Here is a 20,079-nt window from a genome sequence, read left to right as displayed (position 1 = left end):
CAATAAAAAGGGCTCTGTCATTCATCATGTCCTTCAGAAACTAGCAGTCATCTCCTAAACTTTGAGAAATAAGCTTTATATACAAAACACTTTTCTAGTTAGGGTGGCCTCAGCCATGAGACCAAGTTTTGGTCACTAACCACTGGTTAATTTTAAATTGGTATCTCAGACAAGTGCTAAATTCCTGCCTCAGGTGAGAATGCATGCTTGGTGTGCCTTTTGCCATTCTAAAAATATTCTTCTATCAGAGTGAAACTCTTTACTATAAATTTAATCTGAGAGGATCCTTTTCCTTCATGGATAGCAAATGGAGATCCATTTTCTTTCACAGGAGATAAATTCAGTGGATTTTTTTGGTCTGTGAAGGAGCTGTATAGTACACAGGCATCCTGCTTGTATTTTCTTTTTTTGTTTTCCTCTATGTTAGGCCTTGTTTTTTAGAGCCATTTCTTGTGCGTGTAAACGTGCAATGAGGTCAAAGCTTCAGCTTGCTTTTCTTTAGGAGATTGGCACAAGGCAATTAACTGTGTACATCCAAGCTTTATGCTGCTCCTCCAGCAGTGATATTTTAGTGGGTTTTGTATTAGTTCTGTCTTAGACATCTAATATTTCATTCTTGCTGCTTCTTAGATACAGAAAGTTATATATACACATACATGTAACTGGAAAAAAAACCCCATTAAATCAGTACCCTGTCAGTCAAAAACTGATCCAAGGCAATTCATGCTGTTTTCATATGCAACCTCTGTTTTTCTGGTTCTGTGTTTTGAAAGTGCTTATCAATGCCACCTGTATAGGATCTTTTGTGGTGGTGTTTGTTTCAAGGATGATTTAATTGGTTATCTGTAATTACTCTGAAAAAAAACACATCATGGCTTGCCCACCTATGTTTCAAAAATAAGCTTAGTCAGTATCTCCATATGAGAAACTAATTTGGCTCTTTTTAGGAAGGCTGTATGTAGTCAGTGCCTAGTAGGCATTTACATTCTACAGCAGTGATGTGAGAGGTTTCTTTTTCATTTATAATTTTAACATAAGATTGTGGTTTCAGATATCAGGATTCATATCCTGTCATGATAATGTCTTTTGTGTATGATCTCAAAGCATTTTAATTTTGCTGATATTTAATGTTTATAGATATCAGTGGAAATAGCATGGTTTTGGCTGAAATCAATTTTAGAAAGGTATATTCTTGCACATTAGCCACATGGAATACTGTGGCAGCACCAAATCTCATGAGAGCCCTCTAGCAAGGCAAAGAGTGTGATTAATAGGTGGTAAGCAAGGCAGCACGAAAACCAAAGAGTAATAGGTGACCCTGAAGGCTTTCAGTTTACTGGGAAATCAGAATTATGACACAGAATGACCACACAAATAAAGAAACAGAAACTTCATCTGTGTGTGATGTTCACTGTAAGAAAATGATGGGAAAAGTGAAGCTATAGGGCTTTTTAATTATTGTTTTATCACTGGGGAAGCGACATGAAAAAACAAATTACTTTCAGTAAAGCCTGAATTGAAACGTCTGACAGTCCAGTGCTCTTGATTGCAAACAGTACACAAATGTAGAAATATTCACTTAATTCTATCTTATTTTAAATGAAACCAGAAAGGAGAATTTGTGTAGGTAAGAACTCTGTAATTTTACCTTGGGGACATTAAGAATTCCCTGACTAAGACAGTGCTGTTCCTACTGAGTGATTCTAACATGCAGTTGCAGGTACAAATCTATGCCCTTCTTGCAAATTCATGGCAGGTGAATGAGCAGGGAAAGAATTAAAGCAATGAGAACCACTGATACTGAACTGGTGTAATAACTGAAGTGGGGAACCTAGGGAAACACATGGAGACAATCTGATTTACACATCAGGCACCATGGTCCACTCTATCATGAAGCACAAAAAGAGAGGGGGAAAAAATTGCCCTAAGTGATAAAGAGCAGGATGTTCCTGTGCTGTGAGGAAAGGAGCGAGGTGCAGAACTGTTGCAGTGAAGAGGGTCATAAGGAAGGGAATATTTTACAGTGCTGTACTGACAAATTCTGAAAATTCTCAGATTATACATGGCATAGGGAAAAAGATGCCAGAAGTGCAGGAACTATCTCTGCAACTATGTTCATAGATGAAAGTCTTATCTTCAAACTGCCTTACTGCCCATGTTAACTTCAATCCAAAATTAAACTTGTTGATAAGAAGCAGTATTAAAATGAAAGAGCATCACTGTATATTGGTGATGTGCAGTGGCAGGAGTTTGGAAATCAGTTTGTCAGCAAGCAGATAAAGGCTGTTGATTAATTCACACAACTGAAGGAGAGCATGTTTGGTGTTACCTGTTCTCACACAGTGAATGGTTCACCTTACTACAACATGAGGCTGTCTTCAGTAAGAGAAGGGAAGGCAAAAGCGGTTATCAGGAGCACATGTGCCTGAGAGCCTTTGAGCAGGCTGGCATCCTTGAAGCAAGGCAACCCTGGGCAAAACTAAAGAAGGGAAGGGTTCAGCAGACAGATTTTGTTGCTTAAGAGGACTATAGAGATATAATTACTGATTGCAGGAAAGAAAAACAGACGTCCCACAGAGTGTGAGATTTACATTTGTGTGAGATTTGATATATTTCTTCAACCGCAGCTTCTTTGGAGAGAATTTACTTGTTAAATGACATGTGTAGTTTGAAGCAAGGAGTACTTAGCAGATGATAGTTTTTTCATTATCTACAGTCTCTGCATAAAAGTAGCAATTCCAACTGAAGCAGGATAATTGCCTTGGAAGTAATATAGGTTAAGTCAGGTGAATCCTTCTTCTTTATGCATAACTAGTTATTTTTTGTATATAGATGTATGTGGGACTAATATCCACCAGTTTCAGGAGCTGTGTTGGAAACTGAACTGACCACAAAATTTTAAAAACATTTCTTGATAGTGCTTTATACTTTTATGCATCAGTAATAAAAATCAATAGAATTCCTAAGTGTAGGAAGTGACACAACTGAAAAGACTGGAAACTACAAGATTAATAATTTTATGCCAAAAGGAGTACAACAAATAAAATAATCTTTAAAACTGAAGATAACACTGAAAATGTTTCCTCAAAGGAAATTGTGTTGCTTCAAAAGTCAGTCTTGTACACAGTAAAGTAGTGGCCTACTAGATTAGGCATGTCCTTCTGGATGTACAGAGGTGGGAATGCTTAAGCATCACTTGCCACCTTTGCACAAATCAAAAAGTGAAAGAGGCAACAGCTGCTCATGTGGCAGTCCTACACAGACAGAGTAAGGCAACCGCCAGGTAAAGAGGAGCAGAGAAGAAATGCAAATACAGGAGGCCACAAATAATTTATCTCACCCAGAGCACTCCTGGAATGCAAACAATATTCTCTGAAATTCAAAGGCACCAAGGTCTATGTTATTAGAGCTCACGTTTGGCATTTTTATTCTTTTTCTTCTTACCCCTCTTTTTGCTCCCCCATTGCAGAAGAACACAATTTATGTCTTGAAAATGAATTATTCTGTAGTGGTATACTTATGCCTGTTCAGTTATTCCACTTAGACTTTCAGCCATCAGCATGAGCACTTGCATTTTCAGAGCTATCAATATTCAAATCTCTACCCTGGCAGGCTTTCTGCAGTTGAGTGGCTCTGTCAGGGCTTATGTAGGACTGAATAGGATCCACCCTAAGGTGAACTGAGGTTCTCACAGAGACAATGCATAATGAAGGATGACTACTGGTGAATATATCACTCCTACACTTTAATTTGGAGAGCTGGCAGCATCGCGCTGGGAGCAGGCTTCTTCCTGACAGGTTTCACAATCAGCCACTCAGGCTGATCACACAAAAGCAAGGGCTGTCCCTTAGGGCCTGCCTGCTGGTCTAGAACCAAAAGCTGGCTTGCCAGTCTTTCAAATAAGGTATTCTGTCTATTTGCCACAACAGGGATGTATGAAACATTTGTACTTGCACAAATAAGGTTCTCACCATTCCCAAGTCATATACGGAATCTCAGAGCCTGCTCTGACTTTCAGCTTTCAATGTATTTGCACAAAGGCAGCCTTAGGTAAGGCTTTATGTATGTTTATACAGAACTGAAAATAAAATCTTAGTACAGATACATGAGTAGAATATATGTCTCTATTATATTTTCCATTTCATGTAACATCCACTTTTACATACTGAGAGTAGATATTGAGAAGGACATTTCTACAGAGTTTTGTCAAGCCATTTCCAAATGTAATGTAACAATACTACATCTTTCATAAAAGTGTAGAACAAGGTAAATTCTACAGTAAAGAGAATTGCGACCTCTTCTGCAGGGACTCCTAATTTTTGACAGAGGATTGTAACCCTCCTTCACTTTCTTTTTCCTCGTATTTTGTATTCTTTTTAAGCAAGGTTTCTGCAAAGAATAGTGCGTATCATATGTGTGAATCATTGCTCTGTGCAGTGGAATGGTTTGTAACAGCCTACTCTCTTTGGATTTTTAGGTCAGAATCTTTAAGTCAAATGGACATTAATATCCGGACAATGACAGCATGCCGTTTCCTTAAACGCTAATGTATCTTCCACTTGTGTGAATGCATTTCTTCCTTCATTGTTTTTTGTGTTTGGTCTTTTCCTGGGAAAAAAATACTCATCTTCAGTATTATAGTTTAAATCACTGGAATGACTAGATGGAAATTTCCTCCTGAAATATTTGAGAAAAAATTACTATTTTGACCTTTTTGTTTCATTGGAGTGGGTATGTTTGAAACAAAAATTCTCTTTGCCTGACAATACTATGTGATGAAATTATTATATTCCATTGCTGGCTTTATGGTTAAGATTGAAATGTGATTGCAAACAATAGTTTTGGTTTATGATCAGTTTTAAGAAACCGTGTGTCTGTTCAGTTTTTTTTTAACATATTCACATTGATCAGAGTGGAGATTGCTATGGACAAATTAGGAACATGTAAAGATATTCAAGAAAATTATGAAAATTAGCATCTCCTATACTAAAATTTATATTTGTAGTACATTCTAGAATGTGCATAACTGAGAGGTTTGTTTGAACAATTTATGGTGTATACATTTCTTTTAATATATGATCTGTGTACCTTTTACAGTGTGTTATGGCTCACTCTGAAATCTAACCAATTCTTACCTCCTCAGAGATACAGCTGCAGATGTTAAACTAGTAGGGTAATATTTTCAATGAGAAAGGGAGATTTGGATATAGGCTAGAATTTACAAATACATTAAAAGAAAAGCACGTGGTTTATTTAATTGCTTCTGGAACAGGAATATTTACAGTTTCAGAGTAAAACTCTGCATGTATATATCTTTCATGTTGCTTCACAAATATAATGGTGTATGTAGCAATTTTTCTGCTCAGTATTCAGGTTTAACATGCTGTGCTTTAGAATGGATGTTGCCTACTCACACAGTGTTCATATGAAAATGTGAGGGACACACCATGTGCAGTGGCACCAAAAAATACCCCTTAAAACTGTGCCATCTCACTTTGCCAACATTTAGAGATTGTTCCACCCCTACTGAGTATTGAACAGGAAAAGACAAACACAAGGGAAATGAAGATAAGCACTTTTTGCTTATACATTTTTTACAGATCATTATAGTAGCTTCAAAATTAATTGTACATAATTGTTATAGGAAGACTAATTATTGTGTTTATTGTTTAGATGAATTCTGGTTCTCAGATGGGTCCTTATCTGATAAAGCCAAATTCAATGATCCTGGCCTGATGCCCCTGCCAGACACTGCCACAGGGCTAGACTGGTCTCACCTGGTAGATGCTGCACGAGCGTTTGAAGGTAACAGGAAAATTTGAATAAAGATCAATGTTCAGTACACAAACTTTTTTTTAAAATATATATTGTTTAGCCACATTTTGAATTGCAAAAATCTAGTGTTTGCCTCTGTAGCCCTTTAGTTCTTTTGTCAATATCAATTCTCAGTGTGGAAGATTGTCACTGAAAATTTGGGGTCTTCATGATACTCTCTATATCCATTTTAGATGCAATTCCTCCACTTCAGTGCCTAAATTTCTTCTGTAATCAATTGCAAGGTCAGATCTTTGAATCTGTCTGAAGGAGAGATTCAAAACAGTTTAAATTAGATGTTTAAAATGAAACTGGGAATGACACAGAGTTTGTTGTGTTGTGTTTATAAACTGGCATGTGTAGTCAAAATGATGTTGTGGTCCCTGTCAGTTTTCATAAGCCCTTGAAGACCAGGAGAAATGTACAGTGTATTTTGCAGTAGCAGGATTTGGGGTACAGGATACAGACCAGGTGTGCTTTATTAAATTATGGAACCAGATTAACCAAGGAAAAAAACCTCATCTGCCTCTGGGAGCTAAACCTACACTTAATGTCTAAGCAGAGAAAGCAGATGTTGGTTTGAGTGTTTATATGAATATACACATTTGAGTGTTGGTGTTTTGTTGTTTGAGAGGTGTTTGTTTAGTGCTGTCCTCATTAACTGGTGTTGCTTGCGTTACTGAATGTAATCTGTGAATAAGGGATGACGTTACCACAGTCATCGTTGTGCAAGATACAGGTCTTAACTTTGTGAAAACCGTCTGTGAAGTTAGTGATTTGGATCTTTTCTTAACTTCTTTTAACCATGGAAATCAGTTTTCTGATTCCTTCCCAAAGCATAAAGTGATTATAGTACACTTTGACCAAAAGCTCTTCAGAACTACTTGTTGCACTAATTTAAATGGCATTGTGAAAACCCAAACCAACAGCAATGATTAGGAATTTGAAGAACTGCATTATTTCTTGACCTGATGTGCATTCACTACTATTCAATACTGCTCAAACATGGCTGTGGTAGCTGGCAGGAACTACTGTGACACTGAGAATCTTGACAGCTCTTCCCATGCATTCCTATGTTCAATTGCTCAGGGAACAACCTGCTATTTGTTACTGACATCTTCAACTAGTGAAAAAAGGTTTGCATCAGTAAATGACTAGCTCTGTAACTTTGTACTTGAAGAATATTTTAAAATGCTAATAAAAATGTTGAGTTCAACTGAGTGAAAGATCATTCTGTACCAGTTATGCTCCTCTATTTTTAGCTTTCTTTGAAAACTAGATTTTCATTCTTTTTACTACATAGTATCATGATTAAAATAATTTCACTTTGATAAGTGTTATGTAAGTGTAATTACATTTGAATTTGAGAATGAGAGGTAGAACAATGCAGCTAACCCACAGTGCTGTATCCTAGGGAGGAAGGGTATTAACTTGTTGGGTTTCAATTGCAAATAACTTAGATATATCTGTAGATAATGCTGAAGAACTGATGGTCTGAGTTGTAAGATAGAAGCTATTTATTATATGTTTTTTGGTTTGTTGTAAGATTTTGAGTAGTAAACAATAATCTATTTTTGTATGAAGGAATATAATTCTTTTCTGTTTAGGACTCTACAGTACAGATATCTCTGTATATGGTAGATGATTTATACAATGTTTTGACTAAATTCATAGTGCTGCAACTAGAAACATTTTCAGGGAATGGAATTTTTAAACCCTTATTCAACTTCATCCTATGTCTTGCAATTTGAAAGTAATTTAAAAAAGAATAACTGATGGCATGTCATAAAAGATCACTGGAAAGAAATGTGTTGCATATGAATTAACAGTGCAGTTTCCATGTGTATTTTAATACTGTTTGCTTAGAAGCTGCTTCAACATTCTTTTTAAAAATAGCTTGGAACTACTGTTCTGCATTCCATCAATGAGAAAAAGAGAGTGGATGATTCTAAAGTTTGTCCACTTCTGAATATAAAACTGCTTTGATCTTTTCTTTAAACTCGATGAAAATGGGATCACATTTCATATAGGACCATATTAAAAAACCCAAAAAAGTAAACAAAACACCTGCGTCCCCACTTTCAATGGAAAGGATCACTAAAATGATAAGAATTTTTTAATACTGAACCTGTGAAATTAGAGGTTTTCTCTAGTTTGGCTTTGCCAGCCTGATATTTTGAAATTGTGTTCTCTTCTAGAACCTAGATATTGGTCTTAACTTTAATTTTTTCTTTGTACAATGTCTTTTCTTACTATGAGTTTATCAGGATTACCAATCTGATTCCAAGGTCATAGTTTTTTCCTTGTTATCTCTCTAGATTATGTGTTGACAATTTATATAATTTGATCAGTTCAACATCCCTAGTGTGGGCCTTATGATCTTTCATCTCTGTCTTAAAAAGCACTTGTATCTTGATTAATGTTAGATGTAGACTTTTTAGGCGCTTATATTGTTGCCATCAGTTGGATTGAGAACTAAATTAGTAGGAAGATTTTTGCTACCATCATCCATACTCAGAGTTTACATGTGGGTGTAGCAAGAGCAGTAGTCTCATTTTTCACTTTGTTCCTCTCCTCAGAGGAAGAGTGGACAAGGCTGTTTATTAGTAGTAGCTTTTATTCAGCTGAAGCCTTGATCCTGATGGAAGATGCTATTACTATTGTTTTGTTTTGTTTTTAATTGAAAGTATGGTGGTAATGCTTTTCTCTTTGTCAGGATTTAATTTTCACTGCATTTGCTTGAGAAAAACCTTTGTGCAAAGCTGAATATTTTACTTCAAGCTTTTTCTGAAAATCCTCTGTTATTCCTAAGACAGGTGTTCACAGTGTAATGGAAAGCTGTGCATGCATTAAATCCACAAGCTCCAGAAGCTGCAGGGTTCTTTGCTTGAGCTGCCTCTGTGGAGGGTCAGTGCCCATAAGCTGGAGCACAGTGGAGCATTATTTTAACACTCTGCACTCCTTCCTTTGCAAGACGTGGTTTTGATTCTGATGTCTCTCCAGAGATTATATTTGGCATGCACGCTAACATCAGGCCAGTCAGTAGCAAGGGGAATCCTCCCATTTCTGCCGTACATGGATCGGCTACTTCCAGTTCCTGTCTCTTATTTCATTGGGAAGTGCAGAGAGACATAACCAGGGAGGAGTTCACATGATGGAAATACTCTGTTGTAATGTTCCTGTGTCCATCCCTGGAGCAAAGAATAAAAAAGAGATAGGACTGACTCTATGTGACGGTACAGCAAAAGAGGGAGAGTAGTTGGGGTGAAAAATAAGAAGTTAAAGAACCAAAAAGAAAGAAAGCATGCTCAACTGAGTAAAGATAAAGATATGGGAGAATAAATTGGAACGCCAAATTTGAAAAAGGAGAAATCCCAGAGAAGACTAAGGGAAAATTAGAGATTTAATTTTTCAATTCTCTTTTTATATTATCCTTCCAATAGATCTTCAAGTTAGGGAAGAAGGACTGGCTTTCAACATGTGTTGATGACTTTTTTTATCTTTTCCATGTTTTGGGGACAAAAAAGAGAAGCATTTTTGGATGTTCATACCTGCTACTGTAATCATAAAAGACAACTGACACAAATACAAATATTGAATATTGTTATTAGTAGAATTTTGTACTATTTGTTCTATTTCAAAGTGGGTTTATTATGCTTTAAAATAATTATTTAGTGTTTGATAAGTCGTGTTGTGAACATTAAAAGCCTAAGATAGTCCTTCTGACATCCCTGTTCATTAAAATTAGCGGTTTCAACTCCTGATTTTTTTTCCAGGTGATTTTTTATGAATGTCTACTGGTGCCAATCAAAATGCAGTGTTTCTTAATGCAAATTTATCTTCGCAGAAACATCTGTGCTATTATAATTAATGTTATTTTAATACTTTGATTTAAATTCTTCATAGCTAAATGTAATGCTACACATAATATAATGAGAAAGAAGTGGATCATTTAGCATGACAGATAATTATTTTAACTAAAGTAGTGTGTTAAACTGCTAGAAAAAGAAAAAATAACAATATTTAGTTGACATTTGATGATTTCTAGGGCATGCATGTGTAACTTTTTTTGCTTCAATGCATATGTCAGTATATGTTTGTGGGTAGACTTTACCTTAACAGTGAGAGAGTGGCTTCATGCACTATACTCATTTTGGCCTTTTCTGCTTCCAGTACATCAAAATTGCCTGGAGTTTTTTCTGGCCTCTGTTAGTGGTCTGGAACAATGAAAATACAGCTTCAAACTCTTAGGGGTTACAGCTGTATGACTCTTTTACTGTAAATTTAAACATTAATTTTTGTCTCATCTTTGATCTCGCTAAGTCAGTTGTTTAAACTTTTGATATAAAGACCAATATATTATTTGTAAATAGTTTTCTGTGGGTGGACTCTCTTTGGAGTTTGGCAGGGACATCTCATTTAAAAATAAGACCTCTGAGATTTACATGTATTATCTTCTGTTTAGTATGCACATTTTGATTCAATTGAATAGGAAGGGTATCTGTAATTTGGAGGAAGCAAAATCTAGTTCTACAGCATCATACCCAGAAATACACTTAATTTTTCTTTATAAAAACTAGTTGTTTTAATGAAAATGTTAATACTATGAAGGTGAAATTAATTATCTGTGTATTTCAGACTACTTGTTTAACCTGTCTTGTTTCTGGGCTACACACTGTGTTTGATCTGGGAAACCAAGTTTTATTTATCTGTACAAAGTAAATCTATTTATCTTAGTAGGTTTCAAATCTGCAAATGATGTCATTGATTATGTGTTTAAAATTACAGTCTTACCTTATTGTCAGCACATATGGAATAGTCATGTTCATATTTGTTGAGATCCATCAGTAGTCAGAAATAAGGCTAAAAGCAGGGGAAATGTGCTGCAGTCTTGAAACTGGACAAAATCAGAAATGCAACCTTTGTTCATTGTATTATAGAATGAATTGGCGATCTATGCTATGCTGAAGGGGTTTTTTAAACCAACAAAGAGCATTTTAGTGATTGCCTATTTTTGTTTGGTAGAACTTGTCCTTCCTGTCTGCAGAGATCAGGCCTGTATTCACTGTTTGTGTCCCTAAGAGTTTGAAGGATTGTCCTGTTATGTAGCCTGCCAAGTAGCCAGGCTGTGTCACAGCACGGGGTGTTGCTATCAGAGACGTGGGGCGTGGCGCCTCATACTTACTGTGATGTTGGTGTTGAGTAGAAATGGCCTGGCAAGGCTGGGAGTGAGCACAGCAGGAACTGCACGGGAACATCCCACTGCTGCAAGGGCCACAGCTGCTCCAGTGGAGATGGACTCTGTTGTTTATAGGAACATTCTAAATCTTATTCCAGGTTTTGACTCAGATGAAGAATTTGGGCCGTTCTGTCATCAGACGCCGTTTCTAGGTGATGGTCTGGGATTGATGACTTTTGCCTTTTGTAAACTTTTTTTGATACTTCCTATGTTTGCACGTTTGCATGATGATGCAAGCTTTGGGCCTGGTGGGGTGGTACAGCAAGGGGAGAAAGGGCAAGGCAGGCATGTTGTCGCCAGAATTCATACAAGCCTACAGACATGGATTTTGTTTGGCAGAAATAAGCTAAATCAATCTCCACAGAATATAGATTTTGGTTGTTTGGTTTTGGTTTTTTTTTTTTTTCCTTAAAGAAGAAAAATTAAATCCTAATGAATGCATCATTTACTCCTGTTCTGTGCAATGATGATTGATGATCTGCATGGCATACTTCTATTATGTGGTGACTGATGTATTTTGGCAACCACACTGTATATCCATAGGTAATTGCATCTGTGTTTGTTAGATTATGTTCTAGTGAAATTCAATGCAGATAACAGAGTGCTTTAGTAATACCTATAATAAAAGCTCAATTGATAAAAATAGTGTGAATTTATTGGTTTTCAAGTATGCAGATTACCATCAGCTTCTGTAATGCTTGAGACAGTAAAGCAGTATGAAAAGTGAAGATTTCTGGGGAATCTGAGGCCTTTAAGTCCATGGAAAAAATGCAAACCTTTTTGCTGAATTATTACTGTCATTGGTTGCGGACCTGAATTCTGTAATGGTTTTCTGCATATTTCATCAAGACCAATTTACTGTTCATATCAGCATTAAGTGGTCCGGACAAAACTGTCATACTGCTGATAGACATAAAAAAAATTGCTTTGGGGTTGCCTTTGGATGCAGGTGTGGGGAAGCCAACTAGTTCGTGCATACATCTGCTGGTTATCTTCAAAGCTGAGATGTAGAAGGCTACATCCATTTTTGCTAACTGAACCAGGATAATGGCTGTAATATAGACTTTTATTTTGTCCAGTTTTAGAGGTATCCTTATGTTACTTTTTTACAGATCAGAGAGTAGCATCTTTCTGCACCTTGAATGATATGCCGCAAGCTCAGGGCTTGGAAGGAGCACAGGAGTTACCTTTGGATGAGAGTCCCCCAGATGGAAAAGATTTTCTTGAGGATGCGGGGTATGTCAGAATTGAGATATGTTTCTTTCAAAATGCATGATTTATTTAATTTTTCTTATTTTAAGGAAAGATTTTATCTTAGTGTTGCATGTCAAATTGCCTGTATGCATGTTGCATGGCTGTTTGATGGCAGACTTGTTGCCTGGACTTATAATTTCTTTAATTTTGAAAAATTTTGTTTCTTCAAATCAACTTCTCTCTCACTGCAATAGGTCTGTAATGCAGATCAAGGTTAGATGCAGAATTTCAGATAATCAAATTTCTTACTGTATTCCTCCTTTCCAATAATAATTTTTTGTTACATTTATTTCTGTTTTCTTTTTCATAGAACTAATAACTGGAGCTCAACTCTGTAGGATGCAATAATCTAATTGGTAGCAAATGTCTCAAACCTTGGAACAGGGTCTATCCTATTTTAGCAAGTATTTGCTATTTGCAAACCTGTATTTTTTCTTTTATATGGAGGTAAATGAATCAAGAGAATCTGTAACAGAGGATTGCAGATTTTATGCTAAACTACCCAATTCTCCTAATTCTTCCCAGTGCTGTGAGAGAAATGATTGCTTTTTTTCCCCCTGACTCTCCACCTATCCTGCTCTAAGGAGTGTACTTGTTAATTTAAAGATCATTCTTGTTATAGATTCAGCAGTATAATCTGTCCACCACTACACTTTAAAAGAAAAACACATCTTTGATTAGTTTTGGTCTTCAATTGTAGGAATGGAAGAATGGGAAATAGAGGGAACAATCTTCTTGCTTGTTAGACTATCACATTTTAATTTGAACCAATTTTACACAAATTAGCTTGCTTATATGGTAAAGCACATTTATTGTAATGACTTTTAAGTCCATATCTTTCCTGAGGCTAATGATCAGTAAGGACTGCAAAAGACTGTTAAAGATTTTTCCCTTTTAGCCATGGCAAACCTGTCAGATTTGTGCAATTGCATGAAGCAGCTGGTTCAGCTTTGAATGTAAAGCCTCTCTCTTCACCTGCTCTCTTTTAGACACAATTACTCACATGATGGCTAATTGCATCTATAATGTACATGGGACTGTCTCCCACAGTACTCATTGTCATTCAGAAAACAGAAGTTATGTCAGCATTTTCCCTCAGTCATGCATTTGATTAACCTGTGGCAATATTTTATATTTTGACCTTTAAACGAAATATTTGTCTCCATTCAGCCATAGGTTTATCCTTTGCTGCAAATGACACTATTGCACAGCAGACAAAAGAACTTTTTACAGCTCTTTTGGTTTGCAGTAATTGCTGCTGCATCTTGCTTGAGATTAGTGCTTATCAGAAAGCAGCTTGTTAACCACAGTGCCTGCACACCATGGAGCAGTGAGTGTGACTTGCACTGTGAGGGTATGTGCTAGTCATTCCTAAACATTGCTTCTTAAAATCATTGTTACTTCTGCCTGATTTGCATGGGAAGCAGTGCTGTATTTCAGATATTGTAGGACTCTATTTATGTTCTAGTAATAGTCTTTTACTGATGCCAGTTTTGTCTCTATTTTCCTAACTATGATTGGTTTCCTTTGCTATTACTAAAAGTGTAACTCTGCTAAAGCTGGGAAGAAGATGTTTTTCACTAACTCAGAGTGAAGGTAGTGGTTTACTTTACAGGGAGCATGCTCCAAGTACTCTGACTGGAAAAGTAAACCAGCTGGAAGTCATCCTCAGGCAGCTACAAACTGACCTGAGAAAGGTAAGAAACCACAAGCACCATAACTGTTCCCCAGTTTTAGTAGTTTTATTTTTGCAGAGAGATCACCAGGGGCTTGAAAGAAGTACATCAGTTAAACTAGACAGGAGGACTCAGTGGTTGCTCGGAGCACTGAGGTGCAGAAGGTCCTGTGGGAATGGTTATGTGGGGAAATTGGCCCAAGGCAAAGTAGTTTATGGTTCTTTACTTCTTTACTTCTTTACCCCAGAAAAAAGGAAACACTTCATCCTTATTTATGGTACTTTGGATTTACCATAGGATAGGGATAAGGACAGGGCACCATTGGTAAGTAGTGAGCACCCCATTTTTGTCATACTTATTGCCTTGTGCTACCTTGCTCATGTAGCAACGACTTGATTTGTGCCTCATTTGCTGTCAAAATTCTGAGCTGGAGATATTGCCAGGATAATAGAAATGAGGCTGCTTTTGGTAGGAAAATAATCATGTAAGGGAAAATTTTGAAATTAGATATTGTTCTTCCTTGTTTGAAATTGATTACTTACAACTTGGGCTCTCACATATGATTTATTACTTACAGTTAACAGTTGTCAGAATGAATTAGGGAACTCAACAAAATATAACAGTTGTGACTCACATAGAAATATTAACAAAAAAATAAATGTTGTCATCACAACTACTCACTTTGCTCAACTTGTATCTTTGTTAACCAGGAAAAACAGGACAAGGCAGTTCTCCAAGCAGAGGTGCAGCACCTGAGACAAGATAACATGAGACTTCAGGAAGAGTCTCAAACAGCAGCTGCTCAACTGAGGAAATTTACAGAATGGTTTTTTAATACGATAGACAAAAAATCCTAATGGCTGGGGCCCTGCAAAATACTTATTTGAACAACCTAACAGCTGTATCTTTGAAATAGCAGGGTAATAATTTCACTGTGTTCACAATCCATTTTAGGTGTTTCTGCTACATTTTCTGTCCAGCTTTATTCATCTGAAAAGGAGAGAACTGTGGCAACCTGTCTTTAAATTCATATGAAGAAAACAGAGAATAGCAGATACTTGTTTGTGTGCAGATGAATGTAAAAAATCCTTAGTGTCATTTTAGACATTTTTAGAAGTTGCTCTGGCTGGGGCTTGCCTGAAGAGGAATATTTGGGGTTTTAGTTCCTGCATTTCAGGTGTGCTGGTGAAGATGTTAAAGCAATTTAAATTAGCTTGGGCTTCAGTATTGTAAGATAAAAAGAATAACCAGACATATACTTTAATGTTTAAAAGGTGCTCTATTTTTTTGTATGTACAGTAGTTTTATTTCCACAGTCCACATTGTCATAGCAATAAGAATGGAGGTATAGTGAATAGTCACAGAGCTGTGTTTATAAAATGTTAGCACTGATGTGTTTAACACTAGTTTGGATGCAGATACATTAGAGATTATTTATTTGCAGGAACAAATGGTGCCTGAATATAAACAGTGTTCTGATTTTCTAAAAATACACATGCCTTGTAAATGGCTCACTGGGGTTAGCCCACTCCCAACTTCAGTTACTTTTGTATAGTTGATGTTCAGCTAAACAGCTACACTGCTTAACTATGGAAATCATGTATGCTGTGAGCCAACCAATCAGTTGTACAATGCCAAATTTGTTTATCTTTGTACAGAAGCTTTGATCAAGTGTCTTGTATTTAACACCTTTATTTAAGCTTATTTAACCTTAAATTGTTGTTTTTATAAAGTTTGTTTTATCTGCACTATGGTGAGGTCAGTTGGTTGCAAGTTGTAATATTTTGAGCTTGCCAAGACTGTACGGAGGAGTTCTAGAAAATTCTAACAATTGGATGCTGCTAGTACACAATTGATTTGTTTGTATGCTTTAACATTTTTAACTGTTTAATTTGAAATGAACATACATCCTGCTTTTTTAATAAATGTTAAAAATCTAAACCTGAAATATTTTATCTTGTATTATCTGAAGTCATTGTTACCAGTAACAACTCAGATTTCTGTTCAGCTCAGTCGCTGGGCTCTCCATCCAGAGGCAGTTCAACCCCTCAGAGCTGTCAGGATCCCTTGTTATTGAGGAGGGCTTGCCACCATTACCAGTTAATTTCTTTGGTACATCCTGTCCTGGAACCCAGGAGTTGGCTTCCCCAGTCTGAACAAAAGCTGTTTGGGCTGGTCCAAATAGGCATTGATTAGTGGCCTAGGAGAAAAAAAAAATCCTGCTTTGCTGACAAACACATCCTGGAGAAAAATGTTGAAAAGAGGTTTAGTTTCTTCATATTTCCTTATATGTTAGTTGTAGCAGGAAATAACTTGCCATCTTCTTGTTCCAGCAACTGAGAATTTGATTGCAGTGTTAGCATATGTGCAAATATGTAACAGTATGTGTACAGTACTGAGCTTCAAGTCTACATGTAAAAAAGGATACCTTTGCAAAATGAAGTGAAGCTAATGAGCACATTTGAGTTACCCTGATGAAAAAAAAGTCCAAGACCATAGTTTTATCCCAGTTTCCTCTTGGCTGCTGAATGCTTTCAGGCAAACCTATGGAAAATGATTAAATAATTAAAAAATATATTCAACTCCTGCAACTAAAATTCCATGTCTATTGTTAGTGCACATTGGCTGAGAAATATTTTATAAATTGAAGAAATGTCTGTCACTGCTGTAACAATTGTTCTGAGAGACGGTTCTTAGGAAAGGTTGTATATGGGCAAACAGTTGAGCCTTTGGTTACATTGAAATTTAAAAGACCATTTTGTACTGTACTTTTCATCAAAAACTCTGACTTTTACATACCAAACAAAATCCACTAAGCTGTATTAGCAGGGTAATTAGACATGGCAGTCATGTGTTACAGTAGCTTCTGATTTAAGCACCTTACAGAAGTCATTAGCAAACCCATCTGGCTGGAGACCTTGCCAAATACCAGTGCTGAACAGCGTGGGCAATTTGTCTGTGAACACGTTTCTGTGAGGATTGGTCTGTTCCCTTCGAAAAGCTGTGCTAGCAGAAATGAACTCGAGGGTAAGCTGCCTCTGAAGGAACACTTGTGTTTGTGTAAGAGTTTATGGTCCAATATTCATTTTAGTTCTTTATCTCAGTTATTGAAAACCAGCAGTTATAACCACACACAAAAAGGACTCTCAGTAGCTATTTTTCCATTTTTCCCATCCAACTGAAAATGTTTGATTTCCAAAAGTGATAGAAAGCTTTGTCTACAGAGCTCCTATTTCTTTTGCTGACAAAAGCAGTTGTGTTGGGGCACATGGTTCTTCTTTAATTAACCTTCACCATGGGGAAAAGTTTTTAGTCTGGCTGTTAGTGTTTTGATGACATGGGAATACAATATTTATCAGAGATCATAATACGGTTTTGGCATAGGTAAAGGACGTTTAATCGGACCTTTTAATTAACTGGGGTTTTTAAGAATAATCCTCTTGGAAGCATTGTACTCACAAAAAAAGCCTGGTTTAGACACATGAAGGCAAAGACTGCATTTACATGAGCAACAAGTGTGGAGCACTAGGAAAATTCAGGGTGTGGCTAACTCAGATTTTGGAGATCTTTCAGGCTCTTCCTTGTCCAGTTCCCTGACTGGATGCCTTTTAGTGGCTGAAATCATGTTGGGTTGGCTCTGTCTGAAGGCTCTGTGCTCTTAAGACCATTCTGTATGATCTGAAGCCAAGTAGTGGAGGTGATTGAGAAATTGACTTCAAAGCTGTGTTTGTGATCTGAATTAAAACAGTAATGTGGAAATATTTAAAACATCAACAAAGCCCTCCCAGCACAGCAAGCCATGCTATGCAGTACTGAGGGACCAAAATCAAATACAAGTTGATGCAGATGTTTACTTCTGTAAGAGGAAAAAACCCCAATCAGGCAAAATTACAAAATATTCTGTTTCTGCCCTAGAAGTGACATATCAAGATTTATATGCATATCTTTATTGAAGGGATCCTTATTGAGACATTTATCACAATGTGCACTGTATGTACAGTTTTTTTTCTGAGGCCACTATTACAAACATAAGGGATAATTTCAAGTATTTTTTTTGTTTCTGAGAGGGTAGTGTATTTGATTTAGGCATGTGAAAGCTTTATATGGAAGCTATTTAAGTCCTCTGCGTGTTAGTCGATGTAAATTCTCAAAATAGTTCATCTTTTTTTGTGCCTAAAATCCAGTAATGTGGGACAATGTTTAGAATATTTGTAATGCAAACTAGCTAATTGTAGAACAGATGTTTAGGAAAAAATTTTTTGGTATGGAAACAAAGAGAATTGCTATGTGCATTATGTCGTTGCAGCACTTGAGCTCTATGCTGACTGGTTCTAATGTAGAAGAAAGTCAGTGAAACTCAGGAATTTGTGTTGTACAATTTGAAACCATCAGAGCCATGAATTATTGCCAGAACAAGTTATTCTTCATCCCATCTTTCTTCTTCTACAGCAAAGACTATAATATCTTTCAACTCAAAAGCAAATACAAATCTTGATCTTTGCTCTTTTATCCATGCACACAGCTATTTTTCCTTTGGTTCCTTGCGCTTCCTTTATTTCTGTCTTTCACCATATTGCCTTTATTCTCTCTCATGGAGAATCCAATGGCAGAAGGAAAAGTTCTGTGTTAGGTGCCTGGTCTGGCCAGCCATAGAGTGGCAGGGCCAAAGTATTTTGCTGGGTCAGCTCCACAGTGGCCACAGAACAGAGAGCAAGGCTGGTACAAAAAGGTTGTAGGGAATGAAATGAGAGACCAAATTGCTCATAGCCTTCTAATTCAGAAATCACAAGAAGGCTTCAGACCTATTAGTGTTGGAATCCCATTTATTTTATTGACTTCTCAAGGGAAATTGTATTATGTCCTTTGTTTCATTTTTTTTTGTCCTCCTCTTACCACGACTATTTAAAAGCTTCTTTCTATACATCACAGAATTACTCTAGTAGAGGTCATTGTTAAGGAAACATCCCAGTCTACCCATTCATGAGTTTCTCTGGCAGTCACACTCCCAAGAGACTTTCACTGCTGGCACCAGAGCCCCTTCCAAAGGGTGGCTCCAGGAAGCTGACAGGTGCCCTGCTTGGCTCCCACACATCCCCCTGACACAGACCAGATTTCCTCACCAGTTCAACCCCAGCTTTCCCAAGACAGAGTCCCAGATGTCTTGTTCCATGAAGCCATTTATTCACAGTGCACCATCACAGACACGGCTTGAGCTGCTGCCAAAAAACAGCAGACGAGCATTTTCTGAGCAAAGTCATTAAAAATTTTTAAAAAATTAAAATTTACTGAATATTGTATTTGCTGTTATTGTATTATTGCTGTTGATACTGATTCAGGTGCCCATGTGTGAAGACATCAGCTGGAGGTGTTTAAAATAATTCTGAGGAGTGATCATGGGAAAGTAAGGAGACAAAACCATGCCATGTAAAAAGTGGCATATGTGAAGTGCAGCAGTAATCATGGGCAATATATTGAATGATGACTCTATGTCCAAAGACTAGAACTTTAAAAGAATAGGAAATTTTCACAACCTGTTTTATGTTTTCTAAATCCACTGTTTGGAACCCAGAAAACAATTGTGAGCTTGCCTTGAGAAAACCCATGTATTAGTCCTGACCAGAATCATGGGAGAAGGTCTGCAAAACTTGGATAGTTATGACTGAATTTAAGCCGTGAGGTAATACTGAACACAAATTTAAGGTGTTAGAAACTCATTTTTTTTTTCTTTGATTCTTATTTTGAAACATACGAAAATGTATGATTATTTGAGTAACTAAAGAGCTGTTAGTAATAGAATAAATAAATGACCCCAGGGCTGTCCAGTAACAAATAATAGTCTGATCATCTGAGATCCTTGTTACCACTAAATTATAGTCTTGCTTTCAGCTCAGGCATAACTTTGATAGATAATATTTTCTGAAGGATTTTTTATGGAAACCTGAGGTATCTGCATTCTTGTCATTGCTGTGTTTCTGCCTCTGCATAGACAATCTATTCAAGATGATGGATATTCCTTACTCAAGACACAGTGTTTCTTTCCAACGAGCAGTGTTTCTCCTGTGTATAAGACCAGAGCTCCAGGAAGTATATTCTAGC

The 20,079-nt window shown here is 36.8% G+C and overlaps 1 protein-coding gene across 2 annotated transcripts in view; it reads left to right on the top strand.

Moving 5' to 3' along the window:
* Window positions 1–15,924, top strand: part of SIPA1L2 (signal induced proliferation associated 1 like 2) — a 124,682-nt gene extending 108,758 nt beyond the window's left edge. The window contains exons 19-23 of one of the 2 annotated variants that reach the window (XM_059468419.1): window positions 5,674–5,805; window positions 11,152–11,205; window positions 12,166–12,289; window positions 13,923–14,004; window positions 14,694–15,924. In XM_059468419.1, the coding sequence (XP_059324402.1) occupies window positions 5,674–5,805; window positions 11,152–11,205; window positions 12,166–12,289; window positions 13,923–14,004; window positions 14,694–14,840 (539 nt within the window). In that variant the 3' untranslated portion in view covers window positions 14,841–15,924. The remainder of the gene's footprint in view (window positions 1–5,673; window positions 5,806–11,151; window positions 11,206–12,165; window positions 12,290–13,922; window positions 14,005–14,693) is intronic. The other variant, XM_059468420.1, reaches the window with a different exon arrangement.
* Window positions 15,925–20,079: the final 4,155 nt, after the last annotated feature.

The sequence above is a fragment of the Ammospiza nelsoni genome, chromosome 3 (genome assembly GCF_027579445.1).
Source record: "Ammospiza nelsoni isolate bAmmNel1 chromosome 3, bAmmNel1.pri, whole genome shotgun sequence".
Taxonomy (NCBI): domain Eukaryota; kingdom Metazoa; phylum Chordata; class Aves; order Passeriformes; family Passerellidae; genus Ammospiza; species Ammospiza nelsoni.
This window is presented reverse-complemented; position numbering and strand designations above follow the sequence as displayed.